Source organism: Parasteatoda tepidariorum, chromosome 11, assembly GCF_982258835.1.
Source record: "Parasteatoda tepidariorum strain Cologne lab strain chromosome 11, Ptep-v5.0, whole genome shotgun sequence".
Classification (NCBI taxonomy): Eukaryota; Metazoa; Arthropoda; class Arachnida; order Araneae; family Theridiidae; genus Parasteatoda; species Parasteatoda tepidariorum.
Window position 1 is genome coordinate 101,302,264 of NC_141765.1, and position 21,080 is coordinate 101,323,343.

At 31.3% G+C, this 21,080-nt stretch overlaps 1 protein-coding gene across 1 annotated transcript; it reads left to right on the forward strand.

The window, feature by feature from the left end:
• Positions 1–18,117: 18,117 nt before the first annotated feature.
• Positions 18,118–20,049, forward strand: LOC147802048 (uncharacterized). Its single transcript, XM_087154559.1, has one exon. It carries the CDS (start codon positions 18,118–18,120, stop codon positions 20,047–20,049), a length of 1,932 nt encoding a protein of 643 aa, XP_087010685.1.
• Positions 20,050–21,080: the final 1,031 nt, after the last annotated feature.

A 21,080-nucleotide genomic window follows, 5' to 3' on the forward strand; every position in this document is an offset into this window, starting at 1 on the left:
ATTTCGATGTTGAAGCTATTATCAGGTGTTAAGGAATTTTACTGGCGAAATCAAAGTGCTGGAAAAGCAAACACTGGAAGCAATTACTGCTAATTTGTATTGGTTATACATATCATGAAAGTAAAGAATAGCCAGGGACATTGCCGAGGGAAGTATAACTTCTCTAATAATTGACTAAAAGTTGTCAAAATATCTTAAAACTATGCATAATTTTTTTTTCAAAATTACAATGAAATAAACTAGAAAACTACTAATTGACGGTAGCTCTAGCGATGAAAATGTTTGATTTCAGTCAAAAATAGAGTGATATAGAATTTTAAAAAGGAGAATTCAGTGATTATCTATTAACTTAATTATTTCACTGTTTTAATGATCTCATTAAATTATTGAATAATAAATATAATTTTTTTTATGAAAAGAGGAAGACATGAAAGAGCTCATATGTCTTTGATTTGAATTTATTATACTGATCTGCTATTAATTATAAATTGTTTCCAATTATAATTTTTAAAAATATTAAATAAGTAAAAAAGTAATTATTTTCCGTCTGAAGTAGTTAATTATGAACTAAATAATTTCTCAGGGGGTTTACTTTTGAGTAAACACGGGTGTCACAATCCCGAGGTACCCCAGTGATTATTGTTGTATTTAGATATTGGCTAGCGCATTATGATTTTAAAATAATGAGTGTACGCATGCAGTCCGAGTTTAGTATAAGCTCTGAAAACCAGAACTGTTTTTCTTTACGCAACCAGACTGCTTGATAATATGACGATATAATACCTGAGCTTATAGAATTTACATAAAGAGAAAATTAAGAGAATTTCGATGTTGAAGCTATTATCAGGTGTTTAGGAATTTTACTGGCGAAATCAAAGTGCTGGAAAAGCAAATACTGGAAGCAATTACTGCTAATTTGTATTGGTTATACATATCAAAAAAGTAAAGAATAGCCAGGGACATTGCCGAGGGAAGTATAACTTCTCTAATAATTGACTAAAAGTTGTCAAAATATCTTAAAACTATGCATAATTTATTTTCAAAATTTAAATAAACTAGAAAACTACTAATTGACGGTAGCTCTAGCGATGAAAATGTTTGATTTCAGTCAAAAATAGCGTGATATAGAATTTTAAAAAGGAGAATTCAGTGATTATCTATTAACTTAATTATTTCACTGTTTTAATGATCTCATTAAATTATTGAATAATAAATATAATTTTTTTTATGAAAAGAGGAAGACATGAAAGAGCTCATATGTCTTTGATTTGAATTTATTATACTGATCTGCTATTAATTATAAATTGTTTCCAATTATAATTTTTAAAAATATTAAATAAGTAAAAAAGTAATTATTTTCCGTCTGAAGTAGTTAATTATGATCTAAATAATTTCTCAGGGGGTTTACTTTTGAGTAAACACGGGTGTCACAATCCCGAGGTACCCCAGTGATTATTGCTGTATTTAGATAATGGCTAGCGCATTATGATTTTAAAATAATGAGTGAACGCATGCAGTCCGAGTTTAGTATAAGCTCTGAAAAACAGAACTGTTTTTCTTTACGCAACCAGACTGCTTGATAATATGACGATATAATACCTGAGCTTATAGAATTTACATAAAGAGAAAATTAAGAGAATTTCGATGTTGAAGCTATTATCAGGTGTTTAGGAATTTTACTGGCGAAATCAAAGTGCTGGAAAAGCAAATACTGGAAGCAATTACTGCTAATGTATTGGTTATACATATCATGAAAGTAAAGAATAGCCAGGGACATTGCCGAGGGAAGTATAACTTCTCTAATAATTGACTAAAAGGTGTCAAAATATCTTAAAACTATGCATAATTTATTTTCAAAATTGAAATAAACTAGAAAACTACTAATTGACGGTAGCTCTAGCGATGAAAATGTTTGATTTCAGTCAAAAATAGCGTGATATAGAATTTTAAAAAGGAGAATTCAGTGATTATCTATTAACTTAATTATTTCACTGTTTTAATGATCTCATTAAATTATTGAATAATAAATATAATTTTTTTTATGAAAAGAGGAAGACATGAAAGAGCTCATATGTCTTTGATTTGAATTTATTATACTGATCTGCTATTAATTATAAATTGTTTCCAATTATAATTTTTAAAAATATTAAATAAGTAAAAAAGTAATTATTTTCCGTCTGAAGTAGTTAATTATGAACTAAATAATTTCTCAGGGGGTTTACTTTTGAGTAAACACGGGTGTCACAATCCCGAGGTACCCCGTGATTATTGTTGTATTTAGATAATGGCTAGCGCATTATGATTTTAAAATAATGAGTGTACGCATGCAGTCCGAGTTTAGTATAAGCTCTGAAAACCAGAACTGTTTTTCTTTACGCAACCAGACTGCTTGATAATATGACGATATAATACCTGAGCTTATAGAATTTACATAAGGAGAAAATTAAGAGAATTTCGATGTTGAAGCTATTATCAGGTGTTTAGGAATTTTACTGGCGAAATCAAAGTGCTGTAAAAGCAAATACTAGAAGCAATTACTGCTAATTTGTATTGGTTATACATATCATGAAAGTTAAGAATAGCCAGGGACATTGCCTAGGGAAGTATAACTTCTCTAATAATTGACTAAAAGTTGTCAAAATATCTTAAAACTACGCATAATTTATTTTCAAAATTACAATGAAATAAACTAGAAAACTACTAATTGACGGTAGCTCTAGCGATGAAAATGTTTGATTTCAGTCAAAAATAGAGTGATATAGAATTTTAAAAAGGAGAATTCAGTGATTATCTATTAACTTAATTATTTCACTGTTTTAATGATCTCATTAAATTATTGAATAATAAATATAATTTTTTTTATGAAAAGAGGAAGACATGAAAGAGCTCATATGTCTTTGATTTGAATTTATTATACTGATCTGCTATTAATTATAAATTGTTTCCAATTATAATTTTTAAAAATATTAAATAAGTAAAAAAGTAATTATTTTCCGTCTGAAGTAGTTAATTATGATCTAAATAATTTCTCAGGGGGTTTACTTTTGAGTAAACACGGGTGTCACAATCCCGAGGTACCCCAGTGATTATTGCTGTATTTAGATAATGGCAAGCACATTATGATTTTAAAATAATGAGTGAACGCATGCAGTCCGAGTTTAGTATAAGCTCTGAAAAACAGAACTGTTTTTCTTTACGCAACCAGACTGCTTGATAATATGACGATATAATACCTGAGCTTATGGAATTTACATCAAGAGAAAATTAAGAGAATTTCGATGTTGAAGCTATTATCAGGTGTTTAGGAATTTTACTGGCGAAATCAAAGTGCTGGAAAAGCAAATACTGGAAGCAATTACTGCTAATTTGTATTGGTTATACATATCATGAAAGTAAAGAATAGCCAGGGACATTGCCGAGGGAAGTATAACTTCTCTAATAATTGACTAAAAGGTGTCAAAATATCTTAAAACTATGCATAATTTATTTTCAAAATTACAATGAAATAAACTAGAAAACTACTAATTGACGGTAGCTCTAGCGATGAAAATGTTTGATTTCAGTCAAAAATAGAGTGATATAGAATTTTAAAAAGGAGAATTCAGTGATTATCTATTAACTTAATTATTTCACTGTTTTAATGATCTCATTAAATTATTGAATAATAAATATGATTTTTTTTATGAAAAGAGGAATACATGAAAGAGCTCATATGTCTTTGATTAGAATTTATTATACTGATCTGCTATTAATTATAAATTGTTTCCAATTATAATTTTTAAAAATATTAAAAAGGAAAAAAGTAATTATTTTCCGTCTGAAGTAGTTAATTATGATCTAAATAATTTCTCAGGGGGTTTACTTTTGAGTAAACACGGGTGTCACAATCCCGAGGTACCCCAGTGATTATTGCTGTATTTAGATAATGGCTAGCGCATTATGATTTTAAAATAATGAGTGAATGCATGCAGTCCGAGTTTAGTATAAGCTCTGAAAAACAGAACTGTTTTTCTTTACGCAACCAGACTGCTTGATAATATGACGATATAATACCTGAGCTTATAGAATTTACATAAAGAGAAAATTAAGAGAATTTCGATGTTGAAGCTATTATCAGGTGTTTAGGAATTTTACTGGCGAAATCAAAGTGCTGGAAAAGCAAACACTGGAAGCAATTACTGTTAATTTGTATTGGTTATACATATCATGAAAGTAAAGAATAGCCAGGGACATTGCCGAGGGAAGTATAACTTCTCTAATAATTGACTAAAAGTTGTCAAAATATCTTAAAACTATGCATAATTTATTTTCAAATCTGAAATAAACTAGAAAACTACTAATTGACGGTAGCTCTAGCGATGAAAATGTTTGATTTCAGTCAAAAATAGAGTGATATAGAATTTTAAAAAGGAGAATTCAGTGATTATCTATTAACTTAATTATTTCACTATTTTAATGATCTCATTAAATTATTGAATAATAAATATAATTTTTTTTTATGAAAAGAGGAAGACATGAAAGAGCTCATATGTCTTTGATTTGAATTTATTATACTGATCTGCTATTAATTATAAATTGTTTCCAATTATAATTTTTAAAAATATTAAATAAGTAAAAAAGTAATTATTTTCTGTCTGAAGTAGTTAATTATGATCTAAATAATTTCTCAGGGGGTTTACTTTTGAGTAAACACGGGTGTCACAATCCCGAGGTACCCCAGTGATTATTGCTGTATTTAGATAATGGCTAGCGCATTATGATTTTAAAATAATGAGTGTACGCATGCTGTCCGAGATTAGTATAAGCTCTGAAAAACAGAACTGTTTTTCTTTATGCAACGAGAAGAATACAATTAATTTCGAAGATAGATGCTTAGATTTAGATTAGTGAATGCGGGAATAGGGTGTTGGAATATTTCTCGATTTTTGCCTATATGTAAGACAAATATAAAAGTTCTGCGGAAATGGATAAATATGAAGCAAAGATTGGAGGAAACTAGTTTTCTGTCTAAATAAAGAAATATCTACAACATATCAAAGAAGCATACAATTAATTGAGAAAATAGATGCTTAGAATTAGATTAGTGACTGCGAGAATAGGGTGTTGGAATATTTCTCGATTCTTGTCTATATGTAAGATAAATATAAAAGTTCTGCGGAAATAATTAAATATGAAGCAAAGATTCGAGGTAACTAGTTTTCTCTCTAAATAAAGAAATAACTACAACATATCAATGAAGTATACTATTAATTGAGAAAATAGATGCTTAGATTTAGATTAGTGACTCCGTGAATAGGGTGTTGGAATATTTCTCGATTCTTGTCTATATGCAAGACAAATATAAAAGTTCTGCGGAAATAATTAAATATGAAGCAAAGATTGAAGGAAACTAGTTTTCTCTCTAAATAAAGAAATAACTGCAACATATCAAAGAAGTATACAATTAATTGAGAAAATAGATGCTTAGATTTATATTAGTGACTGCGAGAATAGGGTGTTGGAATATTTCTCGATTCTTGTCTATATGTAAGATAAATATAAAAGTTCTGCGGAAATAATTAAATATGAAGCAAAGATTGGAGGAAACTAGTTTTCTCTCTAAAGAAAGAAATAACTACAAAATATCAAAGAAGCATGCAATTAATTGAGAAAATAGATGCTTAGATTTAGATAACTGACTGCGTGAATAGGGTGTTGGAATATTTCTCGATTCTTCTCTATATGTAAGATAAATATAAAAGTTCTGAGAAAATAATTAAACATGAAGCAAAGATTGGAGGAAACTAGTTTTCTCTCTAAATAAGGAAATAACTACAACATATCAATGAAGTATACTCTTAATTGAGAAAATAGATACTTAGATTTAAATTAGTGACTGCGTGAATAGGGTGTTGGAATATTTCTCGATTCTTGTCTATATGTAAGATAAATATAAAAGTTCTGCGGAAATAATTAAATATGAAGCAAAGATTGGAGGAAACTAGTTTTCTCTCTAAATAAAGAAATAACTACAACATATCAAAGAAGCATACAATTAATTGAGAAAATAGATGCTTAGATTTAGATTAGTGACTGCGTGAATAGGGTGATGGAATATTTCTCGATTCTTGTCTATATGTAAGAATAATAAAAAAGTTCGGCGGAAAAAATTAAATATAAAGCAAAGATTGGAGGAAACTAGTTTTCTCTCTAAATATAGAAATAACTACAACATATCAAAGAAGCATACAATTAATTGAGAAAATAGATCCTTAGATTTAGATTAGTGACTGCGTGAATAGGGTGATGGAATATTTCTCGATTCTTGTCTATATGTAAGAATAATAAAAAAGTTCGGCGGAAAAAATTAAATATAAAGCAAAGATTGGAGGAAACTAGTTTTCTCTCTAAATATAGAAATAACTACAACATATCAAAGAAGCATACAATTAATTGAGAAAATAGATGCTTAGATTTAGATTAGTGACTGCGTGAATAGGGTGTTGGAATATTTCTCGATTCTTGTCTATATGCAAGACAAATATAAAAGTTCTGCGGAAATAATTAAATATGAAGCAAAGATTGGAGGAAACTAGTTTTCTCTCTAAATAAAGAAATAACTACAACATATCAATGAAGTATACAATTAATTGAGAAAATAGATGCTTATATTTAGATTAGTGACTGCGTGAATAGGGTGTTGGAATATTTCTCGATTCTTGTCTATACGTAAGATAAATATAAAAGTTTTGCGGAAATAATTAAATATGAAGCAAAGATTGGAGGAAACTAGTTTTTTCTCTAAATAAAGAAATAACTATAAAATATCAAAGAAGCATACAATTAATTGAGAAAATAGATGCTTAGATTTAGATTAGTGACTGCGTGAATAGGGTGTTGGAATTTTTCTCGATTCTTGTCTATATGTAAGATAAATATAAAAGTTCTGCGGAAATAATTAAATATGAAGCAAAGATTGGAGGAAACTAGTTTTCTCTCTAAATAAAGAAATAACTGCAACATATCAAAGAAGTATACAATTAATTGAGAAAATAGATGCTTAGATTTATATTAGTGACTGCGAGAATAGGGTGTTGGAATATTTCTCGATTCTTGTCTATATGTAAGATAAATATAAAAGTTCTGCGGAAATAATTAAATATGAAGCAAAGATTGGAGGAAACTAGTTTTCTCTCTAAAGAAAGAAATAACTACAAAATATCAAAGAAGCATGCAATTAATTGAGAAAATAGATGCTTAGATTTAGATAACTGACTGCGTGAATAGGGTGTTGGAATATTTCTCGATTCTTCTCTATATGTAAGATAAATATAAAAGTTCTGAGAAAATAATTAAACATGAAGCAAAGATTGGAGGAAACTAGTTTTCTCTCTAAATAAGGAAATAACTACAACATATCAATGAAGTATACTCTTAATTGAGAAAATAGATACTTAGATTTAAATTAGTGACTGCGTGAATAGGGTGTTGGAATATTTCTCGATTCTTGTCTATATGTAAGATAAATATAAAAGTTCTGCGGAAATAATTAAATATGAAGCAAAGATTGGAGGAAACTAGTTTTCTCTCTAAATAAAGAAATAACTACAACATATCAAAGAAGCATACAATTAATTGAGAAAATAGATGCTTAGATTTAGATTAGTGACTGCGTGAATAGGGTGATGGAATATTTCTCGATTCTTGTCTATATGTAAGAATAATAAAAAAGTTCGGCGGAAAAAATTAAATATAAAGCAAAGATTGGAGGAAACTAGTTTTCTCTCTAAATATAGAAATAACTACAACATATCAAAGAAGCATACAATTAATTGAGAAAATAGATCCTTAGATTTAGATTAGTGACTGCGTGAATAGGGTGATGGAATATTTCTCGATTCTTGTCTATATGTAAGAAAAATAAAAAAGTTCGGCGGAAAAAATTAAATATAAAGCAAAGATTGGAGGAAACTAGTTTTCTCTCTAAATATAGAAATAACTACAACATATCAAAGAAGCATACAATTAATTGAGAAAATAGATGCTTAGATTTAGATTAGTGACTGCGTGAATAGGGTGTTGGAATATTTCTCGATTCTTGTCTATATGCAAGACAAATATAAAAGTTCTGCGGAAATAATTAAATATGAAGCAAAGATTGGAGGAAACTAGTTTTTTCTCTAAATAAAGAAATAACTATAAAATATCAAAGAAGCATACAATTAATTGAGAAAATAGATGCTTAGATTTAGATTAGTGACTGCGTGAATAGGGTGTTGGAATTTTTCTCGATTCTTGTCTATATGTAAGATAAATATAAAAGTTCTGCGGAAATAATTAAATATGAAGCAAAGATTGGAGGAAACTAGTTTTCTCTCTAAATAAAGAAATAACTACAACATATCAAAGAAGCTTACAATTAATTGAGAAAATAGATGCTTAGATTTAGATTAGTGACTGCGTGAATAGGGTGTTGGAATATTTCTCGATTCTTGTCTATATGTAAGATAAATATAAAAGTTCTGCGGAAATAATTAAATATGAAGCAAAGATTGGAGGAAACTAGTTTTCTCTCTAAATAAAGAAATAACTACATATCAATGAAGTATACTCTTAATTGAGAAAATAGATACTTAGATTTAGATTAGTGACTGCGTGAATAGGGTGTTGGAATATTTCTCGATTCTTGTCTATATGTAAGATAAATATAAAAGTTCTGCGGAAATAATTAAATATGAAGCAAAGATTGGAGGAAACTAGTTTTCTCTCTCAATAAAGAAATAACTACAACATATCAATGAAGCATACAATTAATTGAGAAAATAGATGCTTAGATTTAGATTAGTGACTGCGTGAATAGGGTGTTGGAATATTTCTCGATTCTTGTCTATATGCAAGACAAATATAAAAGTTCTGAGGAAATGATTAAATATGAAGCAAAGATTTTAGGAAACTAGTTTTCTCTCTAAATAGAGAAATAACTACAACATATCAAAGAAGTATACAATTAATTGAGAAAATAGATGCTTAGATTTAGATTAGTGACTGTGTGAATAGGGTGTTGGAATATTTCTCGATTCTTGTCTATATGCAAGACAAATATAAAAGTTCTGCGGAAATAATTAAATATGAAGCAAAGATTGGAGGAAGCTAGTTTTCTCTCTAAATAAAGAAATAACTACAACATATCAATGAAGTATACTATTAATTGAGAAAATAGATGCTTAGATTTAGAATAGTGACTGCGTGAATAGGGTGTTGGAATATTTCTCGATTCTTGTCTATATGTAAGATAAATATAAAAGTTCTGCGGAAATAATTAAATATGAAGCAAAGATTGGAGGAAACTAGTTTTCTCTCTAAATAAAGAAATAACTACAACATATCAATGAAGTATACTATTAATTGAGAAAATAGATGCTTAGATTTAGATTAGTGACTGCGTGAATAGGGTGTTGGAATATTTCTCGATTCTTGTCTATATGTAAGATAAATATAAAAGTTCTGCGGAAATAATTAAATATGAAGCAAAGATTGGAGGAAACTAGTTTTCTCTCTAAATAAAGAAATAACTACAAAATATCAAAGAAGCATACAATTAATTGAGAAAATAGATGCTTAGATTTAGATTAGTGACTGCGTGAGTAGGGTGTTGGAATATTTCTCGATTCTTGTCTATATGTAAGATAAATATTAAAGTTCTGCGGAAAAAATTAAATATGAAGCAAAGATTGGAGGAAACTAGTTTTCTCTCTAAATAAAGAAATATCTACAACATATCAATGAAGTATACTATTAATTGAGAAAATAGATGCTTAGATTTAGATTAATGACTGCGTGAATAGGGTGTTGGAATATTTCTCGTTTCTTGTCTATATGCAAAACAAATATAAAAGTTCTGCGGAAATAATTAAATATGAAGCAAAGATTGAAGGAAACTAGTTTTCTCTCTAAATAAAGAAATAACTGCAACATATCAAAGAAGTATACAATTAATTGAGAAAATAGATGCTTAGATTTAGATTAGTGACTGCGAGAATAGGGTGTTGGAATATTTCTCGATTCTTGTCTATATGTAAGATAAATATAAAAGTTCTGCGGAAATAATGGACAATTGCAGCATCTCTTAAATTTTCCAAATTATAGTCATTACTTCTTAAGATTGATTTCCTGATTACGAAAATATAATTTTTAACTCTGACAAATAAATATTTATTTAATTATTAATATTTTAATTTGAGCGAAAACGCCCTCACTCGAAAACGACCGCTGATTGGTGTGACGTCATTAGAGCCTTACTCCTCACGACCTTCCCGTTGTTATTATGCATTTTCTTTCTTGCGGTTTTAACTAGCTCTTCTTTAACTTATTTTTTCCAAATTTTCCCGCGTGTATTTAAATGCGTACTTAGCAGCAAATATTTTGAAATCTATTGCATATATAGAATCAAAATGGAAGAGGGGTTTCAAAAAGCTCAAACGGACAATTTGCCGCAAGTTACTGAAGAGATGATTATGGATTTTTTCCGAACGAACCAAGATTTCATTTCGCCTGAAATCAAAGGCATAAAGGCTCAAAGGTATAAATTTGTTTATTTATAAACTGTAGCTGTAAATAAGGGCGTCGGCAAGGAGGTGCACTTGCACTACCCTGGATTTTCTTTAAGCAATTAAAAATAAATAGAAAAGCAATTTAGTTATAAAATTTTATGTAAAAAATTGATTAATCAAACAAGAATTGCAATCATACAGAATAGTTTTAATCTTTTTTTTTTGTGGGGATGGTAGTTTGTTAGAGGGTTGCACCCCCCTATATTTTATTCTACCGGCGCCCCTGGCTGTAAATAATTTTGTGTGTGAAAATGGAACGGCGATTTGTTATAACACATATAGGTACACGTTAAAATATAGCAAGGATTTAAGTATACTAAAAACATCTTTCCACTTTCATAAAAGTATAAAACTAAACGCTATTCTTACACACTAAATTATTATTACTCACAAAAACAAATAATTATACTTACTCACAAAATTATTATTATAAACGTTATACTTACTCTTTTATTAAAATTATTTTATTAAAAATTAATTTTAATAAAATGTATTATTTTATTAAAAATTAATTTGAATTAAAGTTATTATTTTATTAAAGACCAATTATAAACAACTTTGTAATAATTACAATCAATTTTATTAAAATTAATTTAGTTAAAAATTAATTGAAGTCAATTTTATTAAAAATACACTGGTTATCATAAATTAAGGAAAAATCACAAAAATAGCGATAACTCTTTCAAAAGTAAGCCAAACCGTGCAAAATTTGCATATGTTGTCCACTAAGAGTAGCTGAGTAAAATTGCAATATGCAAATTAGTGGCGCTGCACTCGGCTTACGTCATCTGCCTGGAGCATAAAAGTCCAAGTTTGAGAGAAAGCACACAAATTTTACTGTGATTGCGACATTGAAAATCTGAGATAGCCAATTCGTAATAATGACCTCTAGGCATCATTTGCCTGAAGAACTACGATGGAGAGCCATCGGGAGACTAGAGGCAGGGCAGAGTCAATCAGAAGTGGCCAGATGGCTAAATGTGAGTCCATCTGTGGTTCATAGACTTTGGAGGCAATTTCAAACCACAGATTCAGCATCTAGGAGGTTCAGTCAAGGACGGCCAACTGTTACGACCAGTGCCGATGACCGATATTTGACATTAAGTGCACGCAGGAATAGAACCGCTACTCCGACACATCTTAGATCCTCTCTTGCTGCAGCCACCGGAAGGTTGGTGTCAACGTCAACTGTGCGCAGAAGGCTCCTCGAAGGTGGTCTGTATGCGAGACGACCAGCCATTTGCGTGCCGCTCACATCACGCCATAGGAGAGACCGTTTGCAGTGGGCCCGACAACATGTCCACTGGACGTCAGATCAATGGAGGCCTGTTCTCTTTACGGATGAGTCCAGGTTTAGTCTAGAAAGTGACAGTAGACGTTATTTGATATGGAGAGAACCTGGGACCCGTTATCATCCATCAAACATCCGTGAAAGAGATGCATACGGAAGAGGCAGTGTCTGTGTTTGGGGAGGCATATCCTTAGGAGGGCGCACATACCTCCATGTCTTTCCAAGGGGAACCGTGAATGCTCAGGTTTATCGAGACAACATCCTTGATGCTTATGTGCGCCCATATGCCGGGGCAATTGGTGATTGCTTCCTGTTACAGGACGATAATGCAAGACCACACAGAGCTCGCATTGTTGATGATTATCTTCAACAGGAAACAATTACTCGCATGGAGTGGCCAGCTCGATCCCCGGACTTGAATCCTATCGAGCACGTTTGGGATGCTCTAGGGAGGCGTGTATCTGCCATCAATCCGCCCCCTCAGACCCTTGCCACGCTTGCAACTGCTTTACAAGAGCAATGGCTCTCACTTCCTATTGAACTGATAGACCGCATAATTGAAAGCATCACACATCGCTGTTTGTGCTGTATTGCTTCTAGAGGCAATCATATTCCATATTAAAGGTACTTTTTCTATTGCAAACCGATACTTCCAATTTGTTTATTTTATACATGTGCTAATTTCTATACTACTATTAATGTCTGATAATTTCTTTTTATGTTGTTTAATACCTTACTATGTGTTGTATATTGTGGGTAAGTTTCATAAAATTCCATGTGTAATTTCTTGAGTTATCGCGATTTTTGTGAATTTTCCTTAATTTATGATAACCAGTGTAATTTATAAACGATTTTATAAAAATAAATAAGCTATTATTTTTATTAAAAATTATTGTTTTATCAAAAATTAATATTTAATAAAATAAAATTAAAGAAAATTAGATTCTAATTTATAAAAAAAATTAAAGAAATAGTCAGAGGCAAGCTAGTTATAGAATATTTTTACCCTTTCTACTGTCAAACATAAATACACATCTTCAATTTTAGTATATTTTACTTTAACTACACCTGCTAATGTTTTTTTATCGAATTTTTTTATTAAATTTAAAAATAAGTTTTGATTCATAATATTTTTTAAAGTGTTAAATCCAAGGTGTAAATAATAACATGAACCATTTTGAAAGATACTGGTACATTTTATGAATGATGTATTAAAAATCAAAAAGATTTTTATTACATTATATTTTAAAGCGTCTAGTTATGCAGATAGTGTGCATATTGAAGGATTTAAAAAAATATAATAGTTTTTATCCCTATTCTGTAAAAAAAAGAAAAAATTAATGTATACTAAATTTTATATTAAATAACTATTTCATAATTTAAGGTTTCCAGAAACTTTTGGAATTTTTACGGAAAAGAAAGATATGAAATAGCGATTAACACAAACTAATATTACATGGACATAGGAAAGCTATAAAAAACTTCTTCTTCTTTATCGACACTATGGCCTTGGGGAGGCCAGGTCTGTCTCAATTGGTTGTTTAGTCTAATAAGATTCTGTTTTTCAGTTTTTAAATCATCTTTTTCACACATATATATATATATATATATATATATATATATATATATATATATATATATATATATATTTTAACTTCAGATCAGCAAGACAAACATATGGGGATAATGCTATAGGCTATGGGCATTTTTCAGAAAATTCAGGATTTTTATTCTCATCACGCTTCATTAGATGGCACCATCTTTTCCTTATCTCAGCTTTTCTTGGCACATCAAAAAATATCTTTTCAGGAGCTGTGGAAGTTGTGTTAGTGCACATAGGCACTATACAGTACTTATATTTACTTGATGAAGACATCAAACAGCAATACACTTCGATTTTAAAATATATTTTTAAAAAAACAAACGACGTTCAACTAGGCACGTAAACAAGCGTTAAATCACCAAGGAGAAAAAGTGTAAACAAACGCGAGTCAGGCTCGAATGGCGTCACTTTCTTAAAAGTCACGTGACTTCCTTTTTAAACTGAAAACGAAAGTACACGATTTTTAATTGCTCTTAATTAAAAAAGTAGCATTTTTTGGGAGGTAAAAAGATGTTTTTCAGGACTTTTCCATCATTCTGAATTCATTAAGAACATAAAAAAAATTGACTGCAGTTGTCCATTAAATATGAAGCAAAGATTGGAGGAAACTATTTTTCTCTCTAAATAAAGAAATAACTATAAAATATCAAAGAAGCATACAATTAATTGAGAAAATAGATGCTTAGATTTAGATTAGTGACTGCGTGAGTTGGAATATTTCTCGATTCTTGTCTATATGTAAGATAAATATAAAAGTTCTGCGGAAATAATTAAATATGAAGCAAAGATTGGAGGAAACTAGTTTTCTCTCTAAATAAAGAAATAACTACAACATATCAATGAAGTATACTATTAATTGAGAAAATAGATACATAGATTTAGATTAGTGACTGCGTGAATAGGGTGTTGGAATATTTCTCGATTCTTGTCTATATGACCCCCAGGGGCACACTCTTGTGTGACGGGTACGGCGCACCCGGGGCCCCGAGCTGGACCTTAGCATACTTCCATTTCTCTCTTGCGACGGTCCTGTTTTGAGTTTCTGACTTTCACTTTATAATTTCTTTGACCTAGTGAGCGAATATTATTATATTTACCTCCAAATTCTGGATATCATTTGCAGAAAATTGGTTTCTAGACTTTTGATTTAAAAAAAAAATTGTTACGTTGATATAATTATTTATCTTGTTGCAATTCCTAATTTGTTATCGATTCTCATCCTTATCGTGGTTAGAACTTTTCGTCTTGGTTCGGTGTTACATTGGACCCTGATGAAAAGAAGCCACCCGCGTGTTCGCCGTGCGTGGAGACCCGTGTCCTTGGAAAAGGGGATCCTGGTAGTTGAGGGGCATCCTGGTACCCCAATACACTACTTTGGCCCTTGCTTCAAGTAAACGGGAGGTCATATAGGCCTGTATGCATCAATCGGCCAGTCACGAATGTCATCTGTTGGCTAGGGTCAAGCCTGGGGTCACTTACTGGGCACCTCGTTAAGGGTGGAGGCTGCTTCAGGGGTGGCCTTCAGGCGTATAGCTATTGGCTAGCATCGGTGTTGAGTAACAGATTTCAATCTATTTCTCTCATCCCCTGAGTTGGACTCCGTGGTGGGTGGTGCCGCCGATAGTGGAAGTTTGCCTATTTTTTCCTATGGCTGAAAATGAACAGATGGTGTTCAGTTCCGTACACCGAAACAAAAGCGGAACAACCTTGTTACCCAGTTTTAATTTATCTAAATGTCCGAATTACGACCCAGCTAAAGCTAGATTCCTAATTTTAAACTCAACAGTAAAAAAGCTATCTACTGTATCCCCCTTTCTTGTCCAGAAGTCACTTGAATCATCAATAGGTAACCCAAAGAATGTTAAACAGCTACCTTCAGGCGATTTACTAGTTGAAACTACCTCGGAAAAACAAACTACTTCACTCCTGAAAACACATAAAATAGGCAACATACCCATAACTGTCACACCTCATAATACATTAAATATTTCAAAAGGCGTAATTTCCGATAAAGCTCTCCAGTCCCTCCCTATCGAAGAAATCTTAGAAGGCCTATCAGATCAAGGTGTTATAGACGCACGTCATATTACAATCAAAAAAGGTTCAGAAATAATAAATACACAACACTTAATATTAACATTCAATACTGCTCAATTACCTACTGATGTTAAAGCTGGCTATCGTAACTGTAAAATCCGTCCGTATATCCCAAATCCAATACGCTGCTTTAAATGTCAAAAATTCGGTCATTCAACTAGCAACTGCCGAGGAAATGAAACCTGTTCACGCTGCAGCCAACCCGATCACAATTTTAAAACATGTAGTCTCCCAGAAAAATGCGTCAACTGTACTGAATCACATTCTGCTAATTCCCGAAATTGCCCAAAATGGAAACAAGAAAAACAAATATTAAACATAAAAGTAACACAGAATCTAACTTATTTTGAAGCCAAAGCTAAACTGTTAGGTTCCCAACCAAAACCTAACCTTTCATATGCTGCAGTAGTAGCAAAAAAATCTTCAAAATCTATGGGAATCCAGTATGACTCAACAGAAATAGATCCACAAAGCACAAAACTAAAAATTCTGTCGCCTAGTAAGACATCAGTTAAGTCAAAATCAATATCATCTCAAGTAAATCAACAAAACTCAAACACTTCAAAACTTACAACCACACAATCTAAAACACCTTGCAACACTGAAACTAGTAAATATTTGAAACTAACACCTCAAATGGTAAATGTTCTACACAAAAAATTATCTCAGTCACCAGTCATAAGCAAACAGAAATACATTCCCAAAAGCAGGCAAAATAAATTTAAATTTCGTCCAAAAGCACAACAAAATACCCAGCAGCCATCCTCAGATGCTATGAGTACTGAAGAAGAAAACTCAGATGATCCTCTAGGACCACAAATGCAAATTGATGATGGATTAGAAACGCCAACCAACCTTCTTCCAAAAAGTTCAAAATTAAAAATTAAAAGATAATGGAAAGAAAAGTTTTAACTTGGAATTGCCGCGGATTTCATACAAGTTCGCCAGATATTAAGAACTTAATTGAGGTATATAATCCTGCTTGTATTGCTCTACAAGAAACATTTTTAAAACCTTCTCACACACCAAAAATACGCAGATATACACACTTGAGAAAGGACGACACATCACGGAATAGAGCATGTGGAGGAGTGTCCCTTCTGATATCTAACAGCTATCCATTTTCAACTGTAAATCTTCAAACAAATCTTCAAGCCGTCGCAGCTCAAGTCACAATAACATCTCTCATAACTTTCTGTTCTATTTACCTTCCTCCAAGTCAATTAATCCCGCAATCCGATATTGATGATTTAATTAACCAGCTGCCAGAACCTTTTGTCTTATTGGGAGATTTTAACGGACATAATATAATTTGGGGAAGTAAAGATACTAATTCACGCGGTGCACAAATAGAAAAATTAATTGATGACCACCAACTCTGTTTACTCAATAATAATGAATTAACGTACTTCCATTTTCCAACCAGAACATTCCACTCCATAGATTTAATACTTAGTTCTCCAAATATCTACAGTTCACTAAACCTAGGCGTTCACGATGATTTATGTCAGAGTGATCCCTTAATTTTAAATATCTCAGGATCTATACGAAATATCTCAACTATACAACCTAAATATAAATTTATGCATGCTGACTGGAACCTATTTAAAAACTGTGTTACATTAACTGATGATTTAGTGTATGACAATTCTATTGAAGAAGCAACATTAAATATTTCAAACTCCATTTTAACAGCAGCTGACAAAAGTATACCTCGCACTTCTGGCCATCTTCCAAGGTATCCTAAGCCTTGGTGGAGCCCAGAATGTAGTTCCGCCCACAAGGCACAAAAAAGAGCGTGGAGAAAATTTCGTCGGCTTCCCACACTTGATAACCTGATTATATTTAAAAAATCACGAGCTTTGGCACGAAAAATTAGAAGAAATAGTCAAAAAAAATCCTGGATCCAATATGTCTCCAATATTAACAGTAATACTACATCCCGAGAAATTTGGAAAAAAATTAAAACTATTAATGGTCACTATCCAAATCAATCAATCCCTCATCTGCTTGTGAATGGAAATAAAATAATAGATGTTAAAGACATAGCTAATGTTCTGGCAAAAATTTTTTAGCAACGTTTCAAATCCTAGTAACTATCCCTCCAAGTTCCAATTTCATAAAAACAAAGTTGAAAAAATACCTCTGAAACCCTCATTATACCCATCTGATGAATATAATTCACCAATAACATTTTCAGAATTAAAATTCGCTCTTAACCATGCTCGACTTACATCTTCAGGTCCTGACAATATCCACAATTCTATGCTAAAAAATCTTACTGATCCTCACTTAATAGTAATTTTAAAATTGTTTAATCGTATATGGTTAGAAAGAGAATTCCCATCTACATGGCGTAAATCTATAGTCATAGCAATCCCGAAACCTGGAAAAGATCTTAAAAACCCAACTAATTATCGACCAATAGCATTGACAAGTTGCCTTTGTAAACTGCTTGAAAAGATCATTAATAACAGACTTGTCCAAATTCTTGAAAGCCGTAAAATATACCATACAAATCAAAGCGGGTTTAGAAAATGTTTTCCACTATTGACAACATTTTAATGCTTGAAACAAAAGTAAGATTAGCCTTTCTGAAAAAACAACACCTTGTAACTGTACTGTTTGACATAGAAAAAGCATATGATAGAACTTGGAGACACGGCATTTTAATGGACCTGATTAAGCATAATATTACGGGAAACATGTTTTATTTTATCAAAAACTTTTTATCTGACAGAACCTTTCAAGTACGTATTAATTCTATTTTATCAGATGATTTTGACCAGATGGAAGGTGTACCTCAAGGAAGTGTTATTAGTGTGACGTTATTCCTCATTAAGATAAATGAACTTTTATCCATTCTACCAAATACTGTCGATGGGGAGCTGTTTGTGGACGACTTTCGCCTGACCTGCAGAGCTTCATGCATGCGCACAATAGAACGACAACTGCAACTTGCAATAAATAAAATTCTACAATGGGCTGAGCTAAATGGTTTTACTTTTTCACCCTCCAAAACATCATGTATTCATTTCTGCCGAAAACGCGGAATTCATCCTGAACCGGAGCTTTTCATAAATAACACTCTCATTCCTGTAGTTGAAGAAGCAAAATTTCTAGGTCTAACTCTGGATTCTAAATTGACATTTTCAGCTCACATTCAAAAACTACGAAAATCCTGTTTTGCAAAATTAAATATTCTAAAAGTACTGACAAATACATCATGGGGGGCAGATACTCAATTGATGCTTAAAATTTATCATGCTTTAATCAGATCTAAACTTGACTATGGGGCAACTGTTTATGGATCTGCTAGAAGGTCCGTTTTAAGATATCTAGACATTATTCATCATCAGGGACTAAGAAGTGCCACGGGTGCATTTCGTACATCACCTATGAATAGCCTATATACATTGCACAACGAACCTTCACTTGATTCAAGGCGAAATAAACTGTCTCTTAACTTTTACTTTCATATTAAATGCCATCCTTCACATCCATTATACTCTCATATTTTAACACCATCATGTACTACACATTTTAACAACAGACCTGCCTTAATTCCTACTTTTGGATTGAGGATGAAAAAACTCTTAACTAGTTTGAATTTAGAAGATTTTAATGTATTTGAAACTGCAGAACTGATTCCGTTTTGGAACAAAGCACGTGTCCAAATTGTTGACATTTTCGATGGCAGGTTAACAAAGGATAATACATCTCCAGCTATATTCCGACAGTTATTTTATGCTCAAATACAAAATTTTAACAACTTTAACGTGTTGTATACGGATGGTTCAAATTTTAATCACCATGTTGCTAGTGCAGTTGTGTGCAATACAGAGGTAATATCCGAGAAACTGCCTTCTATCTATTCTGTATTTTCCGCAGAATGTAATGCCATTCTAGTAGCTCTCGAGTTTATTTCAAAGCAACCGTTCAAAAAATGGGTAATTTTTTCTGATTCAAAGAATTGCATTGATGCATTAAGTAATTCGGTCAAAAAACCACACTCTATTATCCCGCATATATTAAACTTATACTTTGACTTGTGCAATAAAGATTATGATATAATATTCTGTTGGATTCCAGGACATGTGGGCATTACGGGAAATGAGGTAGCAGATTACATAGCCAAATCAACAAACAACCTCTCAAATAAATCTCTCTGTTTCTATGACATTCAAAATTTGATAACAGACTCTCTAACACAGCTCAGGCAACTAAACTGGGACACTGAATTTAACAATAAATTGCACGAAATTAAATCGGAAATCAAGCCATTTAAAACATTAAACTACAATAGAAAATCGCAAGTCATCATCAACAGACTGCGCATTGGACATACCCGTTTAACACACAAATATTTAATTTTAAACGAAGCACCACCAGAATGCAGTTTTTGCCGAGAGCATCTAACCGTGAAGCACTTTCTGACCCAATGTTTGAAATTTAAAATCAAAAGATGACAGTATTTTAACTGTGACTTCCCGACTTTAGCAATTTTACTTGGAGACTCACCTCATCCCAACTTAATATCTTACCTCAAAGACATCGGATTTTATAATTTGATTTAGCTCAAATTTTTAATAAATTGACCAGTTTTTACCGAGTTATATTGATTTTAGAAAAAGTATTCTAGTTTTAATTTAGTTTTGATTTTAACCAAGTTATATAAATTTTAAACAAGTAATAAAATTTTTATTAATTTATTTGAACTTTTAACCTAGTTTTAGGCGCGGTATAGCCAAATCATGGCTCTTGCGCCAAAAATTCACATCACTCACTCACTCACTCTTGTCTATATGTAAGATAAATATAAAAGTTCTGCGGAAATAATTAAATATGAAGCAAAGATTGGAGGAAACTAGTTTTCTCTCTAAATAAAGAAAAAACTACAACATGTTAATGAAGTATACAATTAATTGAGAAAATAGATACTTAGATTTAGATTAGTGACTGCGTGAATAGGGTGTTGGAATATTTCTCGATTCTTGTCTATATGCAAGACAAATATAAAAGTTCTGAGGAAATAATTAAATATGAAGCAAAGATTTTAGGAAACTAGTTTTCTTTCTAAATAAAGAAATAACTACAACATATCAAAGAAGTATACAATTAATTGAGAAAATAGATGCTTAGATTTAGATTAGTGACTGCGTGAATAGGGTGTTGGAATATTTCTCGATTCTTGTCTATATGCAAGACAAATATAAAAGTTCTGCGGAAATAATTAAATATAAAGCAAAGATTGGAGGAAACTAGTTTTCTCTCTAAATAAAGAAATAACTACAACATATCAAAGAAGCATACAATTAATTGAGAAAATAGATGCTTAGATTTAGATTAGTGACTGCGTAAATAGGGTGTTGGAATATTTCTCGATTCTTGTCTATATGCAAGACAAATATAAAAGTTCTGCGGAAATAATTAAATATGAAGCAAAGATTGGAGGAAACTAGTTTTCTCTCTAAATAAAGAAATAACTGCAACATATCAA

Excerpts from the sequence above, each read along its gene's own strand:
- LOC147802048 (XM_087154559.1), top strand. The coding sequence starts at position 18,118 with ATGTTTTCCACTATTGACAACATTTTAATGCTTGAAACAAAAGTAAGA.